Source organism: Brassica rapa, chromosome A08 (assembly GCF_000309985.2).
Source record: "Brassica rapa cultivar Chiifu-401-42 chromosome A08, CAAS_Brap_v3.01, whole genome shotgun sequence".
NCBI classification, from domain to species: Eukaryota; Viridiplantae; Streptophyta; class Magnoliopsida; order Brassicales; family Brassicaceae; genus Brassica; species Brassica rapa.
The window spans coordinates 20,123,659-20,141,530 of NC_024802.2; the positions used below are offsets into that span (position 1 = coordinate 20,123,659).

The window sequence follows — 17,872 nt, forward strand, 5'->3', positions numbered from 1 at the left end:
TAAGTAGGGAAAGAGAACAAAGTTGCATACAAGAAATAAACTAAAACGATAAAACAGCTGCACTTATACAAGTGAAACTTGACACCCGTGACTTCCTCCACACCCGTGACAAACTTCAAACTCCCGTGACTGCGATAAAGACCAACAGACTCTGACTACTCCAGACAGACACTCCCGTGACTTCTACACCTGCTAAAACAAATAAGACAAGCGTTAGTAAACAACAAACATGAAAAAATTACTTGTAACAGCTAACTACTCGACATGTTACTACCTACACTCATAACATATTAGACATAAGTTTCAGCTGAAGAGCTTTTTCCATCTCAGTAAGAGGGTCTTTTTTGGCGAGTAGACGGTCAAGCAACTTCTGCTTAGAGAGTTTATCTTTCATTTCCATTATGACTTGTATTTGTGACAAGGACTCTTCTGCAACACTCTTCTTCTTCTTCGTAGCAGCTTTAGCTGCCTTGACCCCCACGGGTCTAACCACTTCTTCTTCTCTAACAACCTCCACCCCTTTGCGCTTTTCCTTCCCACTTCCCTTAGCCAAATAGGTAGAGGACCATTTCTGGTCATGCCTCAACTCTCTCCAGGCATGTTCCATGCTAAACTTGACCGAGTACTGATTGGAGAAGTTATCCAAAGCAGCTATCATGACATCATCATCGTTTTGCCCACTACTCTGCTCCCTCAGTGCTGTGTCATAGCAGCCTACGAACTTGCACACTTGCTCGTTAATCCGAGCCCACCTCTGCTTGCACTGACCAAGCTCTCTAGGCACTGTTCCCACCAGTTGAGGGCTTTTGTTGTAGTAGTCAACAATGCGGCTCCAGAACCTAGCAGCTTTCTGCTCATTGCTCACCACCGCATCCTTACTCGTGTTAAGCCAAGCTCCGATTAGGATTTTGTCCTCCTTAGTAGACCAAGGCCTCCTCTCCTTCCTAACAGGAGAGTCCACAGCAGATTCGACAGTAGGAGACGCATCAGGACCTTGGGTCCCGAACCAAAAAGGTTCGGGTGAATCAAGGTCTACTGGGGACTGAGATTGACTAAACAGGAGGTTAACATAACTTGTATTGTTCGCAGCCATGTTTTCAGATTTGTCTAACTCAGAATTGTGGTAGCTAACTTAAGTAGGGGAGCTTAAACTAAGAAACATTTAAAGTTGCAGTTGGGAAGCTAACTAGTTCTATTAAACACCAATCAAATCAACCTAAGACCCAGTTGTGTCCCATGTGTTTTATTCCCTATCTGTTTAGACCAACCTCATTTATAGGGTTCTTAAACTTATGTATCTCACTTTAACCAAAAATAAATAATTATATTTAAATTAATTGATATCTTGAAATTTTAAGAGATTTAATTAGTGATACATAAAAATCTGAAGAGAGATTTAGCCACTTTTGTAATGAAGTTTTATTACTGGCACTATAAATATTTTTTATTTTTAATAATCTATTTTCCCCACTTAATTATGAATAAAAATTAGGATAAATCATACAGCTTCGAGCTTCCCATTCAATTTTAGCTTCCTTTTGCCATTTAGACATGTGTTTATTTCCGCTTATATCTCGGGGGCGATAAACCGCGTGCCATCAAGCGCGTGAGCTCACGCAATCCTCGCGAGCTGCCTGTGACTCTCTTCCCCCCTAGGGTTTTCGTCTTCCTGCAAAATCAATAGCGATTTGGGTGCTAAAGCTCCTCTCTTTCAATCTCAAATCAATCTTCGATTCGGCGTCAATCTCACTCCTCCGACCTCAAAACCCTAGAGAAACCCTAATCGGAATGTCTTCTGATCACGGAGGTGGAGGAGCTTCGAAGAAGAAGAACCACCAGAACCGATCCAAACCAATGGCGGGCCCCAGACCCAACCGATCGGTCCCACTCCCCTCGGAGGACGACGACTACCCGATGCTCAAGGTCAGCTTGAGCTCAATCTCCAAGCTCGAAGTTCGGAACTTGAAACGGAAACTAACGGCTGAGCTAGACGAAGTTAGGAGCTTGATGACGCGGTTCGATCCCCAGCCTCAGAGTAAGAAGATGAAACAAACAGGTAACAAGAAAGGTACTGCTCAGATTCTCAAGAGCTGCAACGCTCTGCTTACTAAGCTGATGAAGCATAAGGATGGGTGGGTGTTTAATGTTCCTGTGGATGCTAAAGGACTCGGCTTGCATGATTATCATAGTATTGTTAAGGAGCCTATGGATTTGGGGACTGTGAAGGCTAAGCTAGGAGGTGGTTTGTATGAGTCTCCGCTTGATTTTGCGGAAGATGTGAGGCTTACTTTTAATAATGCGATATTGTATAACCCTGTTGGGCATGAGGTGCATAGTATGGCTAAGTTTCTGTTGAACATGTTTGAAGAGAAGTGGGTTTCTATTGAGGTTCAGTTTGATAATCTCCATAGGAAGGTTAAACCGACTCGCGACGTTGCGTTGTTCTCTCCTCCTGTTGTGGAGGCGTTGCCAGCTCCTCCTCCTCCGCTGCTTCCGCCTGCAGTGGTTGAAGAGAGGACTTTGGAGAGAGCAGAAGAGTCTATGACGACGCCTGTGGAGCCTGAAACTGTGACTACTAGTGCCCTCGAGAAGCCTGAAGAGGAGGAAGAGGAGGCGCCTGTTGATGTTAGGGACTTGACGATGGATGAGAAGCGGAGACTCAGTGAAGAGCTTCAGGACTTGCCTTATGATAAACTAGAGACGGTTGTTCAGATTATCAAGAAGAGTAATCCGGAGCTCTCTCAGCAAGATGATGAGATTGAGCTTGATATTGACAGTGTTGACATCCAAACGCTTTGGGAGCTTTATAGATTTGTGATTGGGTATAAGGAGGGGTTGAGCAATAAAAAGGAGGATCAGGGGTTTGGTTCGGAGAGAGATGCTGAATCTGTTCACAATAGTATCCAAGAACCTGTAAGCTTCTCTTCCTTGGGTAATTGTTTCAGGTCTTTTTGATCTTAATGGTTTAGGCTAATATCATTGTTGCTTCTTTGCTTTCAGACCATTCTAGCAACTGGCACTGAAACATCGAGAGCTAATGAATCAGGTGAGGTTTTTAGCTCACAATGTCGGATGTAATTACTAACTAGTATCTAATTACACATGGAATAATGATTATTGTAACCAGGAAAAGCAATTCGCATGTCATCTCCTGGTCGGCAAGAAAACAACCCAGGTGGATCAAGTAGTTCTAATAGTTCTAGCAGTGACACAGGCTCTGGCTCTAGTGGTAAGTGTTAAAAACTTTTGTCAGCTCTTTCACCTTATCAGCATATCATGACTCACATAGTCACATTGCTCTTTTTAAATTGATTTGCAGATTCTGACAGTGACAGCTCCTCCGGACGTGGATCAGATACGGGTAACTAGCACCTGAGAAGTTTAAAAAGTGTCTAGCTTTAGAGTCAGTGTTGTCATGTTGTTACCCATTTCTTTCAATAGCACACTTAGATTTTTTTCTACGTTGATGACTTTTACCAGTCTGGATTGTTTGTTTTCTGTATTAGGTTTTTGTTACTGTACAGAAGAAATGAACAACTTTTAGATGTCACTGTCTCTCATCATTGATCTAATAAACTTGATTGCTTACTTGCCTCTTAACTGAAGCAATCCTTCAAAGAAACTAGAAAAGGCAAGAGCAAGAATTTGATTTTCCCATATAAGAATCAGATTGGATCTTAGTGTATATATATTGTTCAAAGCATCACATGAGTTTCACAAAAATAGAACAGTTAAGCATGTATAGCTAGCTCCCCACTCACAATCTTATCATTACAATAGCTCCCACTCAGAATCTTCTGATGCAAATGGCACGTTTGGCTCTGAGCTTTTGGTGTTTAGAGATGCTGTCTCATGTTTCTTAGTGTTCATCGCATCACAACCCATTTCTGCATCTCCGAACCATATTGCAAGCTGCTCATACTCCTTCTCTCTTCTTCTTTTCGAAGTTAAAGCATCCATAATCTTTCCCTGTTGATTATGATAAAAGAAGAAACGTATTACGAAACAATGGATTGGAAGAGCAGTATTCAATTTCCTACAGGATGAGACTATAATCTATGTCCCCATTTGTTTTGAAACTTGTTTAAAACAAGGTTTTGTATGAGAGAAAGAGAGAGAGAGGACCTTGAATGATCTGAGCTGCCTGCTCCTGTCACGAGTTGCATACAGCAAATTGTCGTCAAAATCAGAAGGGTCTTCTCGAAATGTCATGTCGTACAAATCAATAGTATCCAATGGAGCCTCATCGAAGTCTTCAATGAAGAACTCATCTTGATTAACTACACATTAAAAGTTGCACACATGATGAAACTTATCCCAAAAACTTGTAGAAAAACATGAGCAACACAGAGAACAAACCCATCATAGAGTTGCTGCTAAAGGATCTCATGTTTGCCACTTTGTCATGACCAGGAGCAGCTGGAGTCTCTGTACAATTCCCAGAGAGAGATACAAAAGTATCATCATCATTACATGCCTGAGAAGACTTTGGATCGTTGCGGCAAAGGGAAGTGGTTGCTTTCTGATCACAATCACCCTGCTCTGTACGCAAACGATGATCTGGTTCACCATCCCTTACAGAATCCAATCCTGGAGGATCACTTGAACTCAAGGAAACCTTACCCTGTCAAAAACATAACAGAACCTTCATTTCCTTGTACTCTCGGAGACTTTCAGAAACAAGCTAGCAATAAAAAAAGGTACCTGAGCAGCCAAACTGTCCACCTCCACAAGAATGGTTTCAAGCTTACGGTAGATTTTACCATACCAAGCTCTTCCTTTGGATTCTGTATTCATCCCTCACACACACAAGGACACCACACCACACTGAAAACGTAACACCAAATCCCAAATTAAATACATTTCTGAAACAAGATTGACTTCTAAACGCAGATGAAAACAAGAACCTTTCAATATTAAGTTAAAGAAAGTAAAAGTCTCAAACTTTCGAAACAGCTTATGCTTTTATCAGACCAAGATGTTAAAAACCAAAGAATCTTTTAGCAGTTTGGTCGGAAAAGTTTTTTTCCTTAACTTTTTTAACGTGTTACAAAAGACCAGACAATTCTATCGAAATCGTGATCAAAAGCACATGGATAGTAAAATTCTTACGCGCATAGAATTGGACGAAAGAAAAAGTGAGATTGTGAGGGAGAAAGGGGCAGAGAAGAAGTGGAGGAGGCAAAGAGATAAAAAAAAAAAACCTAAAACACCGATATAGATGAAGATCAATGAAAGAAAAGAGAGAGACCCGAGAAATAGACTTGACGAAGAAGACGAGCCCGGAAAATAAATAAGTTTCTTTTCTCTTTTTCTTTAATAATTACAAAGATAGATCATAGATCTAAATAGGTTAACTTGGGCTTGGTTTGGGCCCTTATATAGTGTAAACCCTTGAGACGAATACAAAACCAATTAATAGGGTTATCATAAGAGAAATTCTTTGGGATCTCTAGCGAAGAAAACGACGGAGATAAATTTTATTAAGTGAGAGTTATTAGTTGTTGTATTTTAGTGGCTTTGAAAATCCGAACTAAATTTAATGTTGTTAATTCTATGATTTTTAAATCTGAAAATCATATGTTATTGGTTGCCAATCTCTCTCACACCATTGGAAAATCACAGTATCGTCAAGTTCTTGGCCAAGTTATTAGTGTTCGATTTATTGTAGACCAAAAGGGTAAGCGTGTGGGGTGTGGCTTTGTTGACCTTGCTTCTGCGGAGGAAGCAACAATGGCTGTGCAAGAAAAGAATGGTGCTAAGCTTTTTGTTAGCGTGGCTGAGATAGCTCGTGAGTACCCTTTCTGACCTAACTACAACCTTCAAGATATGCTTTGGTACGAATACAACTTTTTACAAGAAAACTTTAAGTCGAAAATCAAATTTAACCAGAAAAACTAGAAGGCATTATTCTGCAGTCGGAATACAACTTTCTCTAATATCAATTGATAGAAGCTTAATGGTTGTTTTAAACTTATGATATGATGCAAGTTATCACTTTTTATTTAGCAGTCAGATTTATTTTTGGGTAATTTAGGAGGTAATTGATAGTTGCTGTGGATGCTGTCCACAGTCCTATTTATTTCTATAGCACTAAATTCAGAGCAATCAAGCTTTAATTTTTTTTTTGAAATTACAGCTCTTAAAATAACCTACAGCTGTATAAGTGCTCTGCAGAGCCAAATATCCAAAGCAATTTTTTAGTGTTTTACATAAAATTCTACAGCAATAAAATCTAAAACCACAGCAAAAAGTCTACAGACTTTTTTTTACAACAATAATTTTAAAGCTACAGTCATTACCAATCGGATCTTTACTTTGGTTTTTTCGGTATTTTAAATAATCTTTTTTTCATAGTAAAAAAAAAACCAAAATAACGATAAAAAGGGAAAGACCAAGAAAAAAAAGAAAAAAACAAAAATACTAAAAAGACAAATACGCCTTTTTTTTATTGTTTTATTTAAGACAGTCCAACCCCACAGGTAAACCGCGGTAGAAATAAATTACATTAACACAAAAAAAAAAGGCTCGAGCTTTCCTTTGCGTCTCTCCGTTTCTCAATCGCCGGTCACCGTGTTGTGGCCAGACTCGCCGGAGGAGTTATAACACCGCCGCGAAGGTCAGTTCTTGCGATCTGACCTACAACGGGTCCTCTTTTTGGAGGCCATACTTATGGCGTTGAAGCAGTAGGAAGATTTGGTTAGACTCTGCGGAGGATTGAATTGAATCTCAGTTCTTTGTATCACCATTGTTTAAGTTGAATCCCGTTTCATCCAATTAAAGCTCAAAGATTGCGTTTTTGGAGGATATGGCTGATAAGTACAACGTCGAGGAAGCAGAGGCTTTAGCCAAGAGAGCCTTGGTACACCTCTTTTATTATTCCTCGCTATTATTGAAAATTTTCTGACTTTTTCAATTGTTTGCTTGCTTCAGCACTTACCAATTACACAGGCGACGCCGATCTACGAGCAGCTTTTGTCACTCTATCCTACTTCTGTAAGTTTCCAATGCAGCTCACTTGTGGTTTTGGAGTTTAGTTGTGATGTAAAGTTTCCTCTTTTATTAAGTGGGTGTTTGCTTAATCATGTAGGCGAGGTTTTGGAAGCAGTATGTGGAGACACAAATGGCTGTGAATAATGATGACGCTACCAAACAGATATTTAGTCGTTGCTTGTTGACCTGTCTTCAAGTTCCCCTTTGGTATGCGTTGTTGCCTTCCCTTTTTATACAAGATCTTTCCGTCTCATTGTTGCTTTAGCTGCAATGCAAGTTTGCTTTCCATCTCCTTGGATATAACTCAAAACATCTTAATTTCTTAGGCAATGTTACATTCGGTTCATCAGAAAGGTTTATGATAAGAAGGGAGCTGAGGGTCAAGAGGAGACCACAAAGGCTTTCGAGTTTACACTTAATTATATTGGTAACCCTTCTAGCTTTCATAAGTAATGACACTTCAAAAGAACATATGAAATGGTCTTTGCTTCATCATCCTATGCATATCGCTACCATTGGCAGTAGCCGCTTTGCATCCATATAGAGCTCTAGATTCGGTTTAACATGTCAGCACATAAGATGACTTGTCCCTTACTGTGGTCGTTTATTTCGCTGTATAAATCTGCAGGGACAGACATAGCATCTGGGCCTATATGGACTGAGTACATTACCTTTCTGAAATCTCTTCCGGTTCGTTATGTCATTCTTACTTTGTCCTTAATACTTATACATTGTAATTGCAGAGAAATTGATTTATTTTCTTGCAGGCTCTTAACCCCCACGAAGATATGCAACGGAAGATTGCTCTCCGGAAAGTTTATCAGAGAGCTATATTAACTCCTACTCACCACGTTGAGCAACTTTGGAAAGAATATGAGAACTTTGAGAACTCTGTTAACCGTCAATTGGTAAACTTATGTTTTACAAATCTTGTGTGGTTTCTTATTGTCTAGTGTATTAGAAGCAGGTATGAACTTCTTTCTCTTTTTTGGTTGGTTGTTGATCAAATCTATTCTTTGAGCAGGCCAAAGGACTCGTCAATGAGTATCAACCAAAGTTTAACAGTGCCAGAGCTGTCTATAGGGAGCGCAAGAAGTACATTGAAGACATTGATTGGAACATGCTTGCTGTACCACCAACAGGATCGTCCAAGGTAGATCATTTCTCACTCAGTGTTTCTTTTTGGAACTGCTGAATGTATAGTTCTATTTTTCTATTCGATAATATTGGAGATAATGACACTTAAATTGGCTAAAAGGACATCATGAACATAGATTTATCATGACATCTGGTTATACGATGAGTACATAGTGAACTATAAGTTCTTTGATTCTTTCATTTTTTCAATTGAAAATCATTGGCTCACTTTGGTACTTCACACTGCCTTATGGTTTTATGCAGGAAGAAGTTCAATGGGTGGCCTGGAAGAAGTTTTTAACCTTTGAGAAGTAAAACCCCAAAATATTATATTCTTTCATTTCATTCAGTGATGACATATGTTCTTACATAGCTGCTTAGCCATTTTTCTTGAGGAATGCCTGGTATCTTAAAATCAAAAGCGAGACATTAATATATTGCAATAGATAATTGGTTCTCCAGTTTACACCTAATGATGAGACTTTTATATATTGCTCTGCCGTAATATTCTGGTTGAGATTTATTGAGGATAGTAACTAGAAAGCTGGAATGATTTACTATCCAGTTAGATCCAACAAGTGATAATTGAATTTTTTTACATATTGTTTTTCAACTAGTCCTTCTGAATATAACAAACTTCTGCATCTAATACACTTGTAATTTTCAGGGGAAACCCTCAAAGGATTGACGCGGCCTTGTCAACTAAGCGGATTATATATGTCTATGAACAGGTATGCGAAGCCTCAGTGAGATGCTTTTTTCTGAACTTTAGGAGGAATAATCTCCCAAGTGTGGTTTCTTTTATTATTTGCTAATTATTACTCTTGTTTTACAGTGTCTAATGTGTTTATACCACTATCCCGATGTGTGGTATGACTATGCTGAGTGGCACATAAAATCTGGTTCCACAGATGCGGCAATCAAAGTATTTCAGCGAGCTCTTAAAGCCATTCCTGGTATATCCGATCTATCCTTCAGTTTTTTTGTCTGTGAACGCTTAATAAGTCTATTTTCTCTGCTGTGTGCTTGCTGCGAGTCTTTTTTATTTAGTCAAGTCTACATTGCTCACACAGATTCGGAAATGTTGAAATATGCTTATGCTGAGTTGGAGGAAGCTCGTGGAGCTATTCAGGTTTTCATTCTTACTACTTGGTTCTCATTATAGAGCTTTCTCCATTATTCGCATACTTTTTGCTTACAGTTGTATGATTTTGCAGTCAGCAAAGAATTTATATGAAAGCATTTTGGGGGTTAGCACAAACTCTTTGGCACAAATACAAGTAAGAACACTCAGAGCTTTGGACTGCTAAGATTGGCATAAAGAGCATATCTACGCTTTCCATAGTCATATTCTACTCATCGGCTGACTGTTGTATTTTTCCACCATAATCATGATTTTTGTTGCTCATGTTGTCATGTATAGGTTTTTTTGAATTTTGGATTGTTTCTTCCCTCTTGAAAATTCTTTATGTGATATACTTTTTATATTCTTTTGCAGTTCCTTCGTTTTCTCAGGAGGGCAGAGGGTGTTGAATCTGCTCGCAAGTACTTTCTAGAAGCTAGAAAATCTCCTAGCTGTACATATCATGTGTATATTGCTTTCGCTACAATGGCCTTTTGTCTTGACAAGGATCCAAAGGTGGGTTTGTGGTCTAATGTTTCTGAACTGTATTTTTTATCTAGTTGGTATATTGATAAATTGATTATGAAGAAGGTAGTGGTCGTTCAGTCAAGTTTCAGGAGAATTTTATGGTAATGAAGTCAGTATGATTTGAATATCGGGGTGTTTTGGTTGTTCGATTATTTTAACAAAAAAATTAACACTCTTGCAAGGAAAATATACTAGTGTAGCTTCTAATTTCAATTTCTATTTAGTTTTACAGAAAATGAATATGTTCTATTCTTATGCAGGCTGCTCATAATATCTTCGAGGAGGGATTGAAACGCTATATGACTGAACCCGTTTACATCCTTGAGTAATATTTCCTTTTTATTTTTCTCAACATATATAATTGAAACTCTTCTTTATTGAAGAACTCAATCTTGTTCTCTCTCCCAAACATTCCTTAAACACACAATTTTTAACCGGTTTGGTTTTGCTTTAAATTCCAGGTATGCAGATTTCTTGACTAGACTGAATGATGATAGAAATATCAGAGCTCTATTTGAACGGGCCTTAAGCACACTACCCACTGAAGAATCTGCTGAGGTACGCTAATAGTGATGTTTCCTGTTTCGTTTCGTTTCGTTTCGTTTCTCAGAGCCGTTTAAGAAGGCGGTTTTTGTTCTTAAGCATGAAAAGAGACAAGGAAAATAACCGGAGCAACTAATTTGATTATAGCAATTATGAACTGCATTCTAGGATTAACTTTTTCCTTACTCCATCCTGTGCAGGTCTGGAATAGATTCGTTCAGTTTGAACAAACATATGGAGATCTTGCTAGTATTCTAAAGGTAACTCTTAACTTATTTGAGTGTTGTCAATGTAAACTAAGAAAGCAAATACAGTTAGCTTGATGTCTTTTGTAAGCTTTTTTTGTGTTTATTTTCATTTTGATGACAAGTTTGTTGTAGTAGAGTCCGAGCTTTAGTGGTCTATTCCATCTGACAGGCTTTGGCATATTACTAAAATTGCTGAGACTTTCAAATTATTTCTCAAATCAATTAGGACATTATTTTTCTAGTATTCACTCTGGGATATTTTTTTAAACATCGACAACCTTGTTGTAGGTTGAGCAGAGAAGGAAAGAAGCACTTTTCGGAAAAGGGGAAGAGGGATCTCCTGCTCTAGAGAGTTCACTTCAAGATGTTGTTTCGCGGTACAGTTACATGGATCTTTGGCCATGCACTTCGAATGAGCTTGATCATTTATCCAGACAAGAGGTATGTCCCATGCATGCATATATATCATATTTAGCTTGATTAATAACTACTGATGATGCATAGTAAGTACCAATTCTAACTGATTGATGTGTTCACTACAGTTGCTTGTGAAAAATATGAATAAGAAAGTAGAGAAGACAAACCAACCTCCTGGATCTGCAACTATAGGTCTGTAGTTTTTTTTTTTGTTATCTGGCGTGGATAGATTATGTTGAAGTTTGGTGATGACTAAAGTAAATAAATCTCCTTGTGGACTGTCAGGTAGTGTAGCTTCTTCGTCAAAAGTTGTTTATCCAGATACAGCTCAGATGGTCGTCCATGACCCAGCAAAGAAATCAGGAATTGAGTTTTCTAGTTCTGCAAAACCAGTGGCTGCTTCTGCTTCTAACACCTTTCAAAGTAATGTGACAGCAACTGCAACTCATGGATCAGCCAGCACATTTGATGAAATACCAAAGACTACTCCACCTGCATTGTTAGCTTTTTTAGCTAACCTGCCTCATGTTGACGGTAAATCTCTTTAAACCAATTCCAAGTTTGTATTTTAAACTGAGCATTGGAACAAGTGTCCACTAACCTTCCTCCTCTCAATTCTTTTCAGGCCCAACACCCAATGTGGATGTTGTTCTCTCAATATGTCTGCAGAGTGACTTACCAACAGGCCAAACTGCCAAGCAGAATTTTGTTGCCAAAGGCAACGTTCCAAGTCAAAATGATCCCTCAGGTCCAAACCGGGGTGGATCTCAGAGATTGCCAAGAGACAGAAGAGCTACAAAGAGAAAAGGTTCAGATAGTAAGTTCTCTTTTGCCCATCCAAGCATTAAATAATATTGGCTCATGGAAGTGAATCATCTAAATCTCTCTCTCTCTTGACAGGGCAAGAAGACGATGATACTGCCTCCATACAAAGCCAGCCTCTACCTACAGATGTATTCAGACTTAGGCAAATGCGTAAGGCTCGGGGGATCTCAACATCGTCACAGACACCAACCGGTTCCGCATCGTATGGTAGTGCCTACTCCGGTGAGCTATCTGGTAGCACCGGCTAAAACATGCCGAGATAAGCAAACTTGTATAAGCCTCTCTTGTTGCTGTAATTTATTACTCCCAACAATTTTGATTAAATAAAAATAGACTTCTTGGATTACATCATATGTGTTTTATCAGATATTCAAGGTTACTTATGCTAGTTCATATAGAGCTGGGCTTTTGAACTCAACCGAACAAATTAGTTTGGTCAGGAGTTAGATTCAGTAGGTTCTTTAAAAATGTTCGGATTTGGTTTGGTAATCGATTGTTTCAGTTTTCTTTTTAAAAGCTAAAAAAAAAGTAACTACCATACTAAAAATTTAAACTGAACTAACTAAATTTAACCGAAATTATTCAAAATTTTGACAAAATTAAACCAAAAATATCCGAAATCAAATTTCTGTAGGATTTTAAAAAAACTGATCTAATCGAACTTTATTTTAAGTTGATTCGGTAAATTTTATGTTGAATCGAACTACCCAATCGAATTACCCAAACCCGCATGCCTTCATATATCAAAATAGTGGTTACAGATCATAGTAGCATATTAGTGGATACCGAGAAACAAGAGAGACATTACAGTAACCAAAAGCATCATTACATATCATAAGAATGCCAAAACAAGACAAAGTACCACGATACTCACATTCAATCACAATGCCACACATTTACCTACAGGTTGACCACTGGACAAACACCTTAAATCCGGGTCACCATTTATTCTCAAACGCCACACTGTGATTCCATCTCAAACTTTCATAGTTTCAGAAACACAAACTCTTCAATCGCAGAGACACCTCCGATCCTCTCAAGTGTCTTCTTGTCTGGCTCTTCATCAACTCCTATCGCCATTATAGCTTGTTTCCTCACAACTGTTCTTCCAACACTCATGAAACTCACATTCACGTTCTGCTCTCCGAGTATGTTACCTACTTGTCCAATCATCCCTGGCTGATCCACCTGCCTACACAGTATCAGATTCCCTTCAAGGCTCACGTCCACACCAAACGATCCAACGCAAGTCAAATGCGGAACTCCATATTTCACCTTCCCTTCAATACTTATAGCTCCACCATCGGAGACAGCACCAGCGAAACTAGACTCCACGTTCGAAATCTGAACTTGGATGGAGTCAACAGGGTACTCTGGTGATGACTCAACCACGGTTCGTTCCTCGCTGATTCTGAGACCCTTTTGCTTAGCTATGAAGTCAGCATTCACCAGGTTGACATAAGAGTCTGAGATGGGTTCAATGATTCCCTTTGTGATCATCGCGCGGAGAAGTCTAGTGTCCAAATCATCTCGGTCACGAGCTGAGCGGTATACGACCTTGATGGACTGTACTCCCTTACCTCCAGATGCTAACTGAACAGCTAACCTTCCAAGCTTCTCAGCTAAGACAATGTAAGGAGCCAGTTCTGATAAAACCTCAGGAGCAACCATTGGTGCATTCACTGCAGTAGCTGATAGCTCTCCTCTCAATGCCCCTGCTACAGCCTCTGCTATCTCGATGGCTACACCTTCCTAACAAGGTCAATAACCAGAGGTACGTACATTACAACCATGTCACAAGATTTCATGTAAGATATGAATTTTCTATTAGTTCGGTTACGGGTAGGTTCAATTCGGGATTTAAAAAAAAAAAAACTTTGGTTTTTGGCTTGGTTTGGTTTTTGGTTTGGTTTGGTTTTTCAAAAAAATAAAATAAATTTTTTGCTAACCAAATTTCTAACCGAATTAACCAAAATCTCAAACCGAATAAACCAAACTAACTGACTTTAGCCAAAAATTTAAACCGAAATATAATCAAAACCAAAACTTCAGTTAGTTAGTTTCGATGAAATCTTTAAGAACCAAACTACCCGAATTCCAAACTGAACCAAACTTTTTCCGGTACAATTCGGCAAGATTTTGGATCGAACCGAATTACTCGAACCCGCAGGGCTAAGTGTATGTATAGTGTATGTAATGTACCTGTGCCTCTTTGGTGCTAGCTCCGAGATGAGGTGTGACTGTAACATTCTCATGCTGAATCAATCTACTCTCTTTCGATGGTGGCTCCTCACAGAACACATCCAACGCTGCCTGAGCAACAACTCCTGAGTCAAGAGCCCTAACGAGCGCATCCTCGTCGATGACGCCGCCTCTAGCTACATTAATGAGACGAACACCTTTCTTCATCTTGGAGAAGGTTTCGTCGTTGAAAACCTTCTTCGTGGCGGGAGTTAACGGCATGTGTAGGGAGATGAAGTCGGCGGTGGAGATTGCTTGGTCGAAGGAGACGAGTTCGACACCGAGAGCTCTTGCTCTGTCGGCTGGAGCGTAAGGGTCGTGAGAGATAACGTTCATGCCGAGTCCCTTGGCTCGCCTAGCCACCTCTGTTCCGACTTTGCCGAAACCCATTATGGCTAATGTTTTTCCGACGAGAGATACGCCGACGTACTTGCTCCTCTCCCATTTTCCTGGAAAAACAAATGTGAACTTTCAGTAACGTACTTTGCACGTCATATATTACTCCACGGAAGAGACGGTAAAGCTCAAGTCAACTTAAATTTACACACCAAAAAGTCAACTTTAAGATTTTTTTTTAACGATTCGCTAACAGTTTTTTAAAAACCTTTTTGTTAAAATTAATATTTTAATTGTTTTAGTGAAGCTTATTAAAAAAAAATTGAGCAGCCTTTAAATATATATATATTTTTAAAACTTATCTTATTGTACTTGATCACTCCATTTTATGTCACGGTCGGATGTTAATGCTTTACCAGAATCAAATAATTGAGTATGTACAATTCTAATGCATGGTTAATTTTCAAACACCCACTTGTTGTGCAATGTAGTTAAATCTACGATTATTATAATATCTAAGCAATAGCGAAGGTGTATTATTGATCAAAGAATATTCTTCTGCCACTCAAGGTTACTCCACGCCGAATCAATTAAGGTGATTAAAAATGAGTAATAAACCATTAATAAAGAAAGAAAAAGAAGACCAAAAAGTTATATATTGCCATAATGCTCGAGATTCCAAAATGGGTGGAAGTGATGAGTTGTGACATAAAGGTGAAAAAGAAAATACAGTATCAGGTAAGTGAATGATTGCTTCAACTTAATCATGTTTTGGGACTTTAAAGGCAAAGGAGACTCCAATAATCTTTGGTGTACTATGGTTGGTGCATGCTTAGACTCGAGAAGAGAAAACCAAAATGAATAAATATGAGTCATATGACTAACCATATTAGTGGTCCCAATCATTTTAACTTAGGTCCCATGCTTTAATTTTCTGCAATAACCGGTCCCTTGGCAGTTCTTGTTGCCTTTACGGGTTAAATTTGTTTTGTCAAGTTGTCGCACTTGACCACCTCTCTACCAGAAATTATACATACACAAATGGTAAAACTAGCCATGACCCACGAGAAGAGTCACGTTTGGTATTTTGTTCTACTTACGTGAACTAGTTTTATGCTTGTTTTCACTACTACTAGTCTACTCCTGTGACTTTTCTACTACACAACGACAGGTTACCACTTCGTTGAAAATTTCAATTCAGCAATAATTACAAAAGACAACACTAAAACCACTAAGTTGTTTACTATTCAAATGGTGGACCATGATGCTCGAGATTTGATGCCGGCTCCACAATGAAATACAAATATATATTATCTTTTAACTGTTGTTAATAATCTATATAGTAAACGACTACTTTCGCAATTAACAACCCCAGTTAATTAACCAGAGTATATCAGAAAGTTATTTAATTAACATATTTTTTGTTGTTGAAATCTAGATCTAATTCATATTTTCACAGTAGGCTGCTCAAGATCTGATGACGGCTCCACACCTAAATACAAATATAATAATCTTTTTAATCGATATAGTAAACCATTACTTTAACTAATCACCCTAATTCAATAAATCAAAGTACATAAAATTTTCCAACCATTATTATTATTTATTTGTGTATATGTTGCTAAATCTAGATCTTATTCAAATTTCTACCAGAGCTATTCTGAGCTACTCGGACGAAACATAATTTTTTTTTTTTTTTTTTTGCTAAAGCTGACGAAACATTAGTTTTGACTCCGAACTGTTAGAAGTTAATATGCATAAGTTAGGTAGCCTCTAATATCAAAATAATGTTTATTAAAAATTTATACTAAGATATTTGTAACTCTAAATCTATATATCATACTTTTCAAAAAACGTGAATTGTGTTTTTTTCTCCAACATACCTGCTTTAATGGAAGCGTCAGCCTGAGCGACGTTTCTTGCCATAGAAGCAAGCAAAGCGATCCCATGTTCAGCTGCAGCCACCGTATTAGCAGTCGGAGCATTAACCACCAAACATCCGTACTCCGTCGCCGCTTGCAGGTCAGCATTGTCGATCCCAACTCCGGCTCTTCCCACCACCTTCAACCTCCCCTTCGCGGCCTCAAACACTTCCCTCGTCACTTTCGTTCCGCTTCTCACGATCAACGCGTCGCTCTCCGCAACTTTCTTCTTCAGATCCTCCGGTGAAAGCTCGTAAGAGCAGTCCACGTCGCCAAAGTCCTTGAGGAGGTTCACTCCGGCTTCTCCTAGCTTCTCGGCGACGAGAATCCTCGGCTTTGGAAGCGACTCTTGGTCGTCTTGGTCAGATCCGTAGGTGGAGAGATGGTCGTCCTCCGTTAACGTCGTTTGCTCCACGGTTCTCAAGGCGTTAGTCGCAGTTAGTTTGACGTTTGGTGTGTAACGGAGCTCCGGTAACAGAGAGTGTCGACGGATGGCGGCGAGTTTTGGTGCTGGTGACGTCCACCGTGAGTTGACGGCTTTGAGCGTTGAACAAGAAGACGAAAGCGCCATGATTTGTTTCTTTTTTCTTTTTACTTTGTTTGCTTTGTGTGAGAATGTGGCGAGGCAAAACGTGCCTATTAATAGACATGTTATGGATTCACTTTTTTTTTATTTTACTTTGCGGTCAAAATTATAAATTCGGCTACCTAAGATAAATGTATATTCTGTTGAATTGTTTAGTTGGTAAGATAGTATATATAAAACGAGAGGCACATGCATCAAGTATGGCGTTATTGTCTAGGTGCACATCGTTGTCTCAAGAAAAATAAATCATATAAGAATAGTAAACACATTACTATTTGATATATCAATTCAGAAAAATGTTTTGTATCGAGCAGGTAATGTAATGACAAGCTTTTATAGTGTAAGTCTTATGAATTTATAATCAATGAGATCTTACACGTGAAAATAGAATTATTCAATAAAATTTTGACACTAAAATACATTGTTGTCTATATTATTACTGTGATAGGTTAGGAATCTATCGCCATGTGCATCCTCAATAATCAAATTTAAATAACTGTCGACCAATCTTTTTCGATGATTCCCCACTAGCATCATTGGATTTTTTTTTCAAAAGCGTCTTTAAACCAATTAATTCTTTATATATTTATTCGCAGTAAAAAATAGATTCGAACTGCAATTTTTACATAGTTATATTACTACACTATACACTAATTATTTTATTCTTTGATAAGAATATCCTGCAATATTGTTTACCAAAAAAAAAAATATATCCTGCAATAAACAAGACATGATAATGTTAAAAAAAAACAAGACATGAGGGATTGACTTCTAAGAACTTTGACTGATCTAGAGACACGCCAATTAGTGAGATGATCATACTTTAAGCATTAGCCGGTCCTAAAATCTGAAGGATATAAACAATTTAATAAGAGTTTATATAATTTTTCCTTTTTTATACAAATTTGAAGGTTTAGACATAATAAGTTTTTTGTATTGTCCAAAAAAGACATATATAAGTTTTTTGTAAAAA

General features: G+C 38.4%; 5 protein-coding genes across 7 annotated transcripts; 2 read left to right on the forward strand and 3 right to left on the reverse strand.

The window, feature by feature from the left end:
- Nucleotides 1–280: 280 nt before the first annotated feature.
- On the reverse strand, nt 281–1,093 carry LOC103836280 (glutathione S-transferase T3-like). Its single transcript, XM_009112522.2, has one exon. It carries the CDS (start codon nt 1,091–1,093, stop codon nt 281–283), a length of 813 nt encoding a protein of 270 aa, XP_009110770.2.
- A 424-nt stretch (nt 1,094–1,517) lies between these two features.
- LOC103835940 (transcription factor GTE5, chloroplastic) lies at nt 1,518–3,588 on the forward strand. Its single transcript, XM_009112137.3, has 4 exons — nt 1,518–2,913; nt 3,001–3,046; nt 3,128–3,229; nt 3,320–3,588. Exons 1-4 carry the CDS (start codon nt 1,789–1,791, stop codon nt 3,367–3,369), a joined length of 1,323 nt encoding a protein of 440 aa, XP_009110385.1. The 5' UTR covers nt 1,518–1,788; the 3' UTR covers nt 3,370–3,588.
- A 47-nt stretch (nt 3,589–3,635) lies between these two features.
- On the reverse strand, nt 3,636–5,334 carry LOC103835941. 3 transcript variants are annotated; one of them, XM_033277302.1, is made up of 5 exons: nt 4,908–5,239; nt 4,705–4,827; nt 4,360–4,624; nt 4,126–4,280; nt 3,636–3,969 (listed from the first exon to the last, which is right to left on the reverse strand). In XM_033277302.1, exons 2-5 carry the CDS (start codon nt 4,795–4,797, stop codon nt 3,772–3,774), a joined length of 711 nt encoding a protein of 236 aa, XP_033133193.1. In that variant the 5' UTR covers nt 4,798–4,827; nt 4,908–5,239; the 3' UTR covers nt 3,636–3,771. The 3 variants fall into 3 exon arrangements, with proteins under 3 accessions (XP_033133193.1, XP_009110387.1, XP_009110386.1); XM_009112139.3 differs by lacking the exon at nt 4,908–5,239 and adding an exon at nt 5,252–5,334 and having other exon boundaries at nt 3,637–3,969; XM_009112138.3 differs by having other exon boundaries at nt 3,637–3,969; nt 5,113–5,306.
- A 244-nt stretch (nt 5,335–5,578) lies between these two features.
- Nucleotides 5,579–12,165, forward strand: LOC103835942 (cleavage stimulation factor subunit 77). The gene is made up of 21 exons (XM_009112140.3): nt 5,579–6,862; nt 6,934–6,996; nt 7,091–7,200; nt 7,320–7,420; nt 7,622–7,683; nt 7,761–7,901; nt 8,018–8,146; nt 8,395–8,441; nt 8,798–8,861; nt 8,966–9,086; nt 9,204–9,262; nt 9,348–9,410; nt 9,629–9,769; nt 10,042–10,106; nt 10,243–10,339; nt 10,525–10,584; nt 10,861–11,013; nt 11,115–11,181; nt 11,275–11,523; nt 11,615–11,806; nt 11,890–12,165. Exons 1-21 carry the CDS (start codon nt 6,809–6,811, stop codon nt 12,060–12,062), a joined length of 2,211 nt encoding a protein of 736 aa, XP_009110388.1. The 5' UTR covers nt 5,579–6,808; the 3' UTR covers nt 12,063–12,165.
- A 365-nt stretch (nt 12,166–12,530) lies between these two features.
- Nucleotides 12,531–16,945, reverse strand: LOC103835943 (D-3-phosphoglycerate dehydrogenase 2, chloroplastic). Its single transcript, XM_009112142.3, has 3 exons — nt 16,275–16,945; nt 14,017–14,504; nt 12,531–13,566 (listed from the first exon to the last, which is right to left on the reverse strand). Exons 1-3 carry the CDS (start codon nt 16,882–16,884, stop codon nt 12,799–12,801), a joined length of 1,866 nt encoding a protein of 621 aa, XP_009110390.1. The 5' UTR covers nt 16,885–16,945; the 3' UTR covers nt 12,531–12,798.
- Nucleotides 16,946–17,872: the final 927 nt, after the last annotated feature.

Excerpts from the sequence above, each read along its gene's own strand:
- LOC103835942 (XM_009112140.3), top strand. The coding sequence starts at position 6,809 with ATGGCTGATAAGTACAACGTCGAGGAAGCAGAGGCTTTAGCCAAGAGA. Across the intron at positions 6,863-6,933 it reads CTTTAGCCAAGAGAGCCTTG|CACTTACCAATTACACAGGC; the intron begins GTACACCTCTTT and ends TGCTTGCTTCAG. Across the intron at positions 10,340-10,524 it reads CCACTGAAGAATCTGCTGAG|GTCTGGAATAGATTCGTTCA; the intron begins GTACGCTAATAG and ends CATCCTGTGCAG.
- LOC103835943 (XM_009112142.3), bottom strand. The coding sequence starts at position 16,884 with ATGGCGCTTTCGTCTTCTTGTTCAACGCTCAAAGCCGTCAACTCACGG. Across the intron at positions 14,505-16,274 it reads TGACGCTTCCATTAAAGCAG|GAAAATGGGAGAGGAGCAAG; the intron begins GTATGTTGGAGA and ends TTGTTTTTCCAG. Across the intron at positions 13,567-14,016 it reads CTAGCACCAAAGAGGCACAG|GAAGGTGTAGCCATCGAGAT; the intron begins GTACATTACATA and ends TGACCTTGTTAG.
- LOC103835941 (XM_033277302.1), bottom strand. The coding sequence starts at position 4,797 with ATGAATACAGAATCCAAAGGAAGAGCTTGGTATGGTAAAATCTACCGT. Across the intron at positions 4,625-4,704 it reads TGGACAGTTTGGCTGCTCAG|GGTAAGGTTTCCTTGAGTTC; the intron begins GTACCTTTTTTT and ends TGTTTTTGACAG. Across the intron at positions 4,281-4,359 it reads TAGCAGCAACTCTATGATGG|TTAATCAAGATGAGTTCTTC; the intron begins GTTTGTTCTCTG and ends TTTAATGTGTAG.
- LOC103836280 (XM_009112522.2), bottom strand. The coding sequence starts at position 1,093 with ATGGCTGCGAACAATACAAGTTATGTTAACCTCCTGTTTAGTCAATCT.
- LOC103835940 (XM_009112137.3), top strand. The coding sequence starts at position 1,789 with ATGTCTTCTGATCACGGAGGTGGAGGAGCTTCGAAGAAGAAGAACCAC. Across the intron at positions 3,047-3,127 it reads ATCGAGAGCTAATGAATCAG|GAAAAGCAATTCGCATGTCA; the intron begins GTGAGGTTTTTA and ends TATTGTAACCAG. Across the intron at positions 3,230-3,319 it reads CACAGGCTCTGGCTCTAGTG|ATTCTGACAGTGACAGCTCC; the intron begins GTAAGTGTTAAA and ends ATTGATTTGCAG.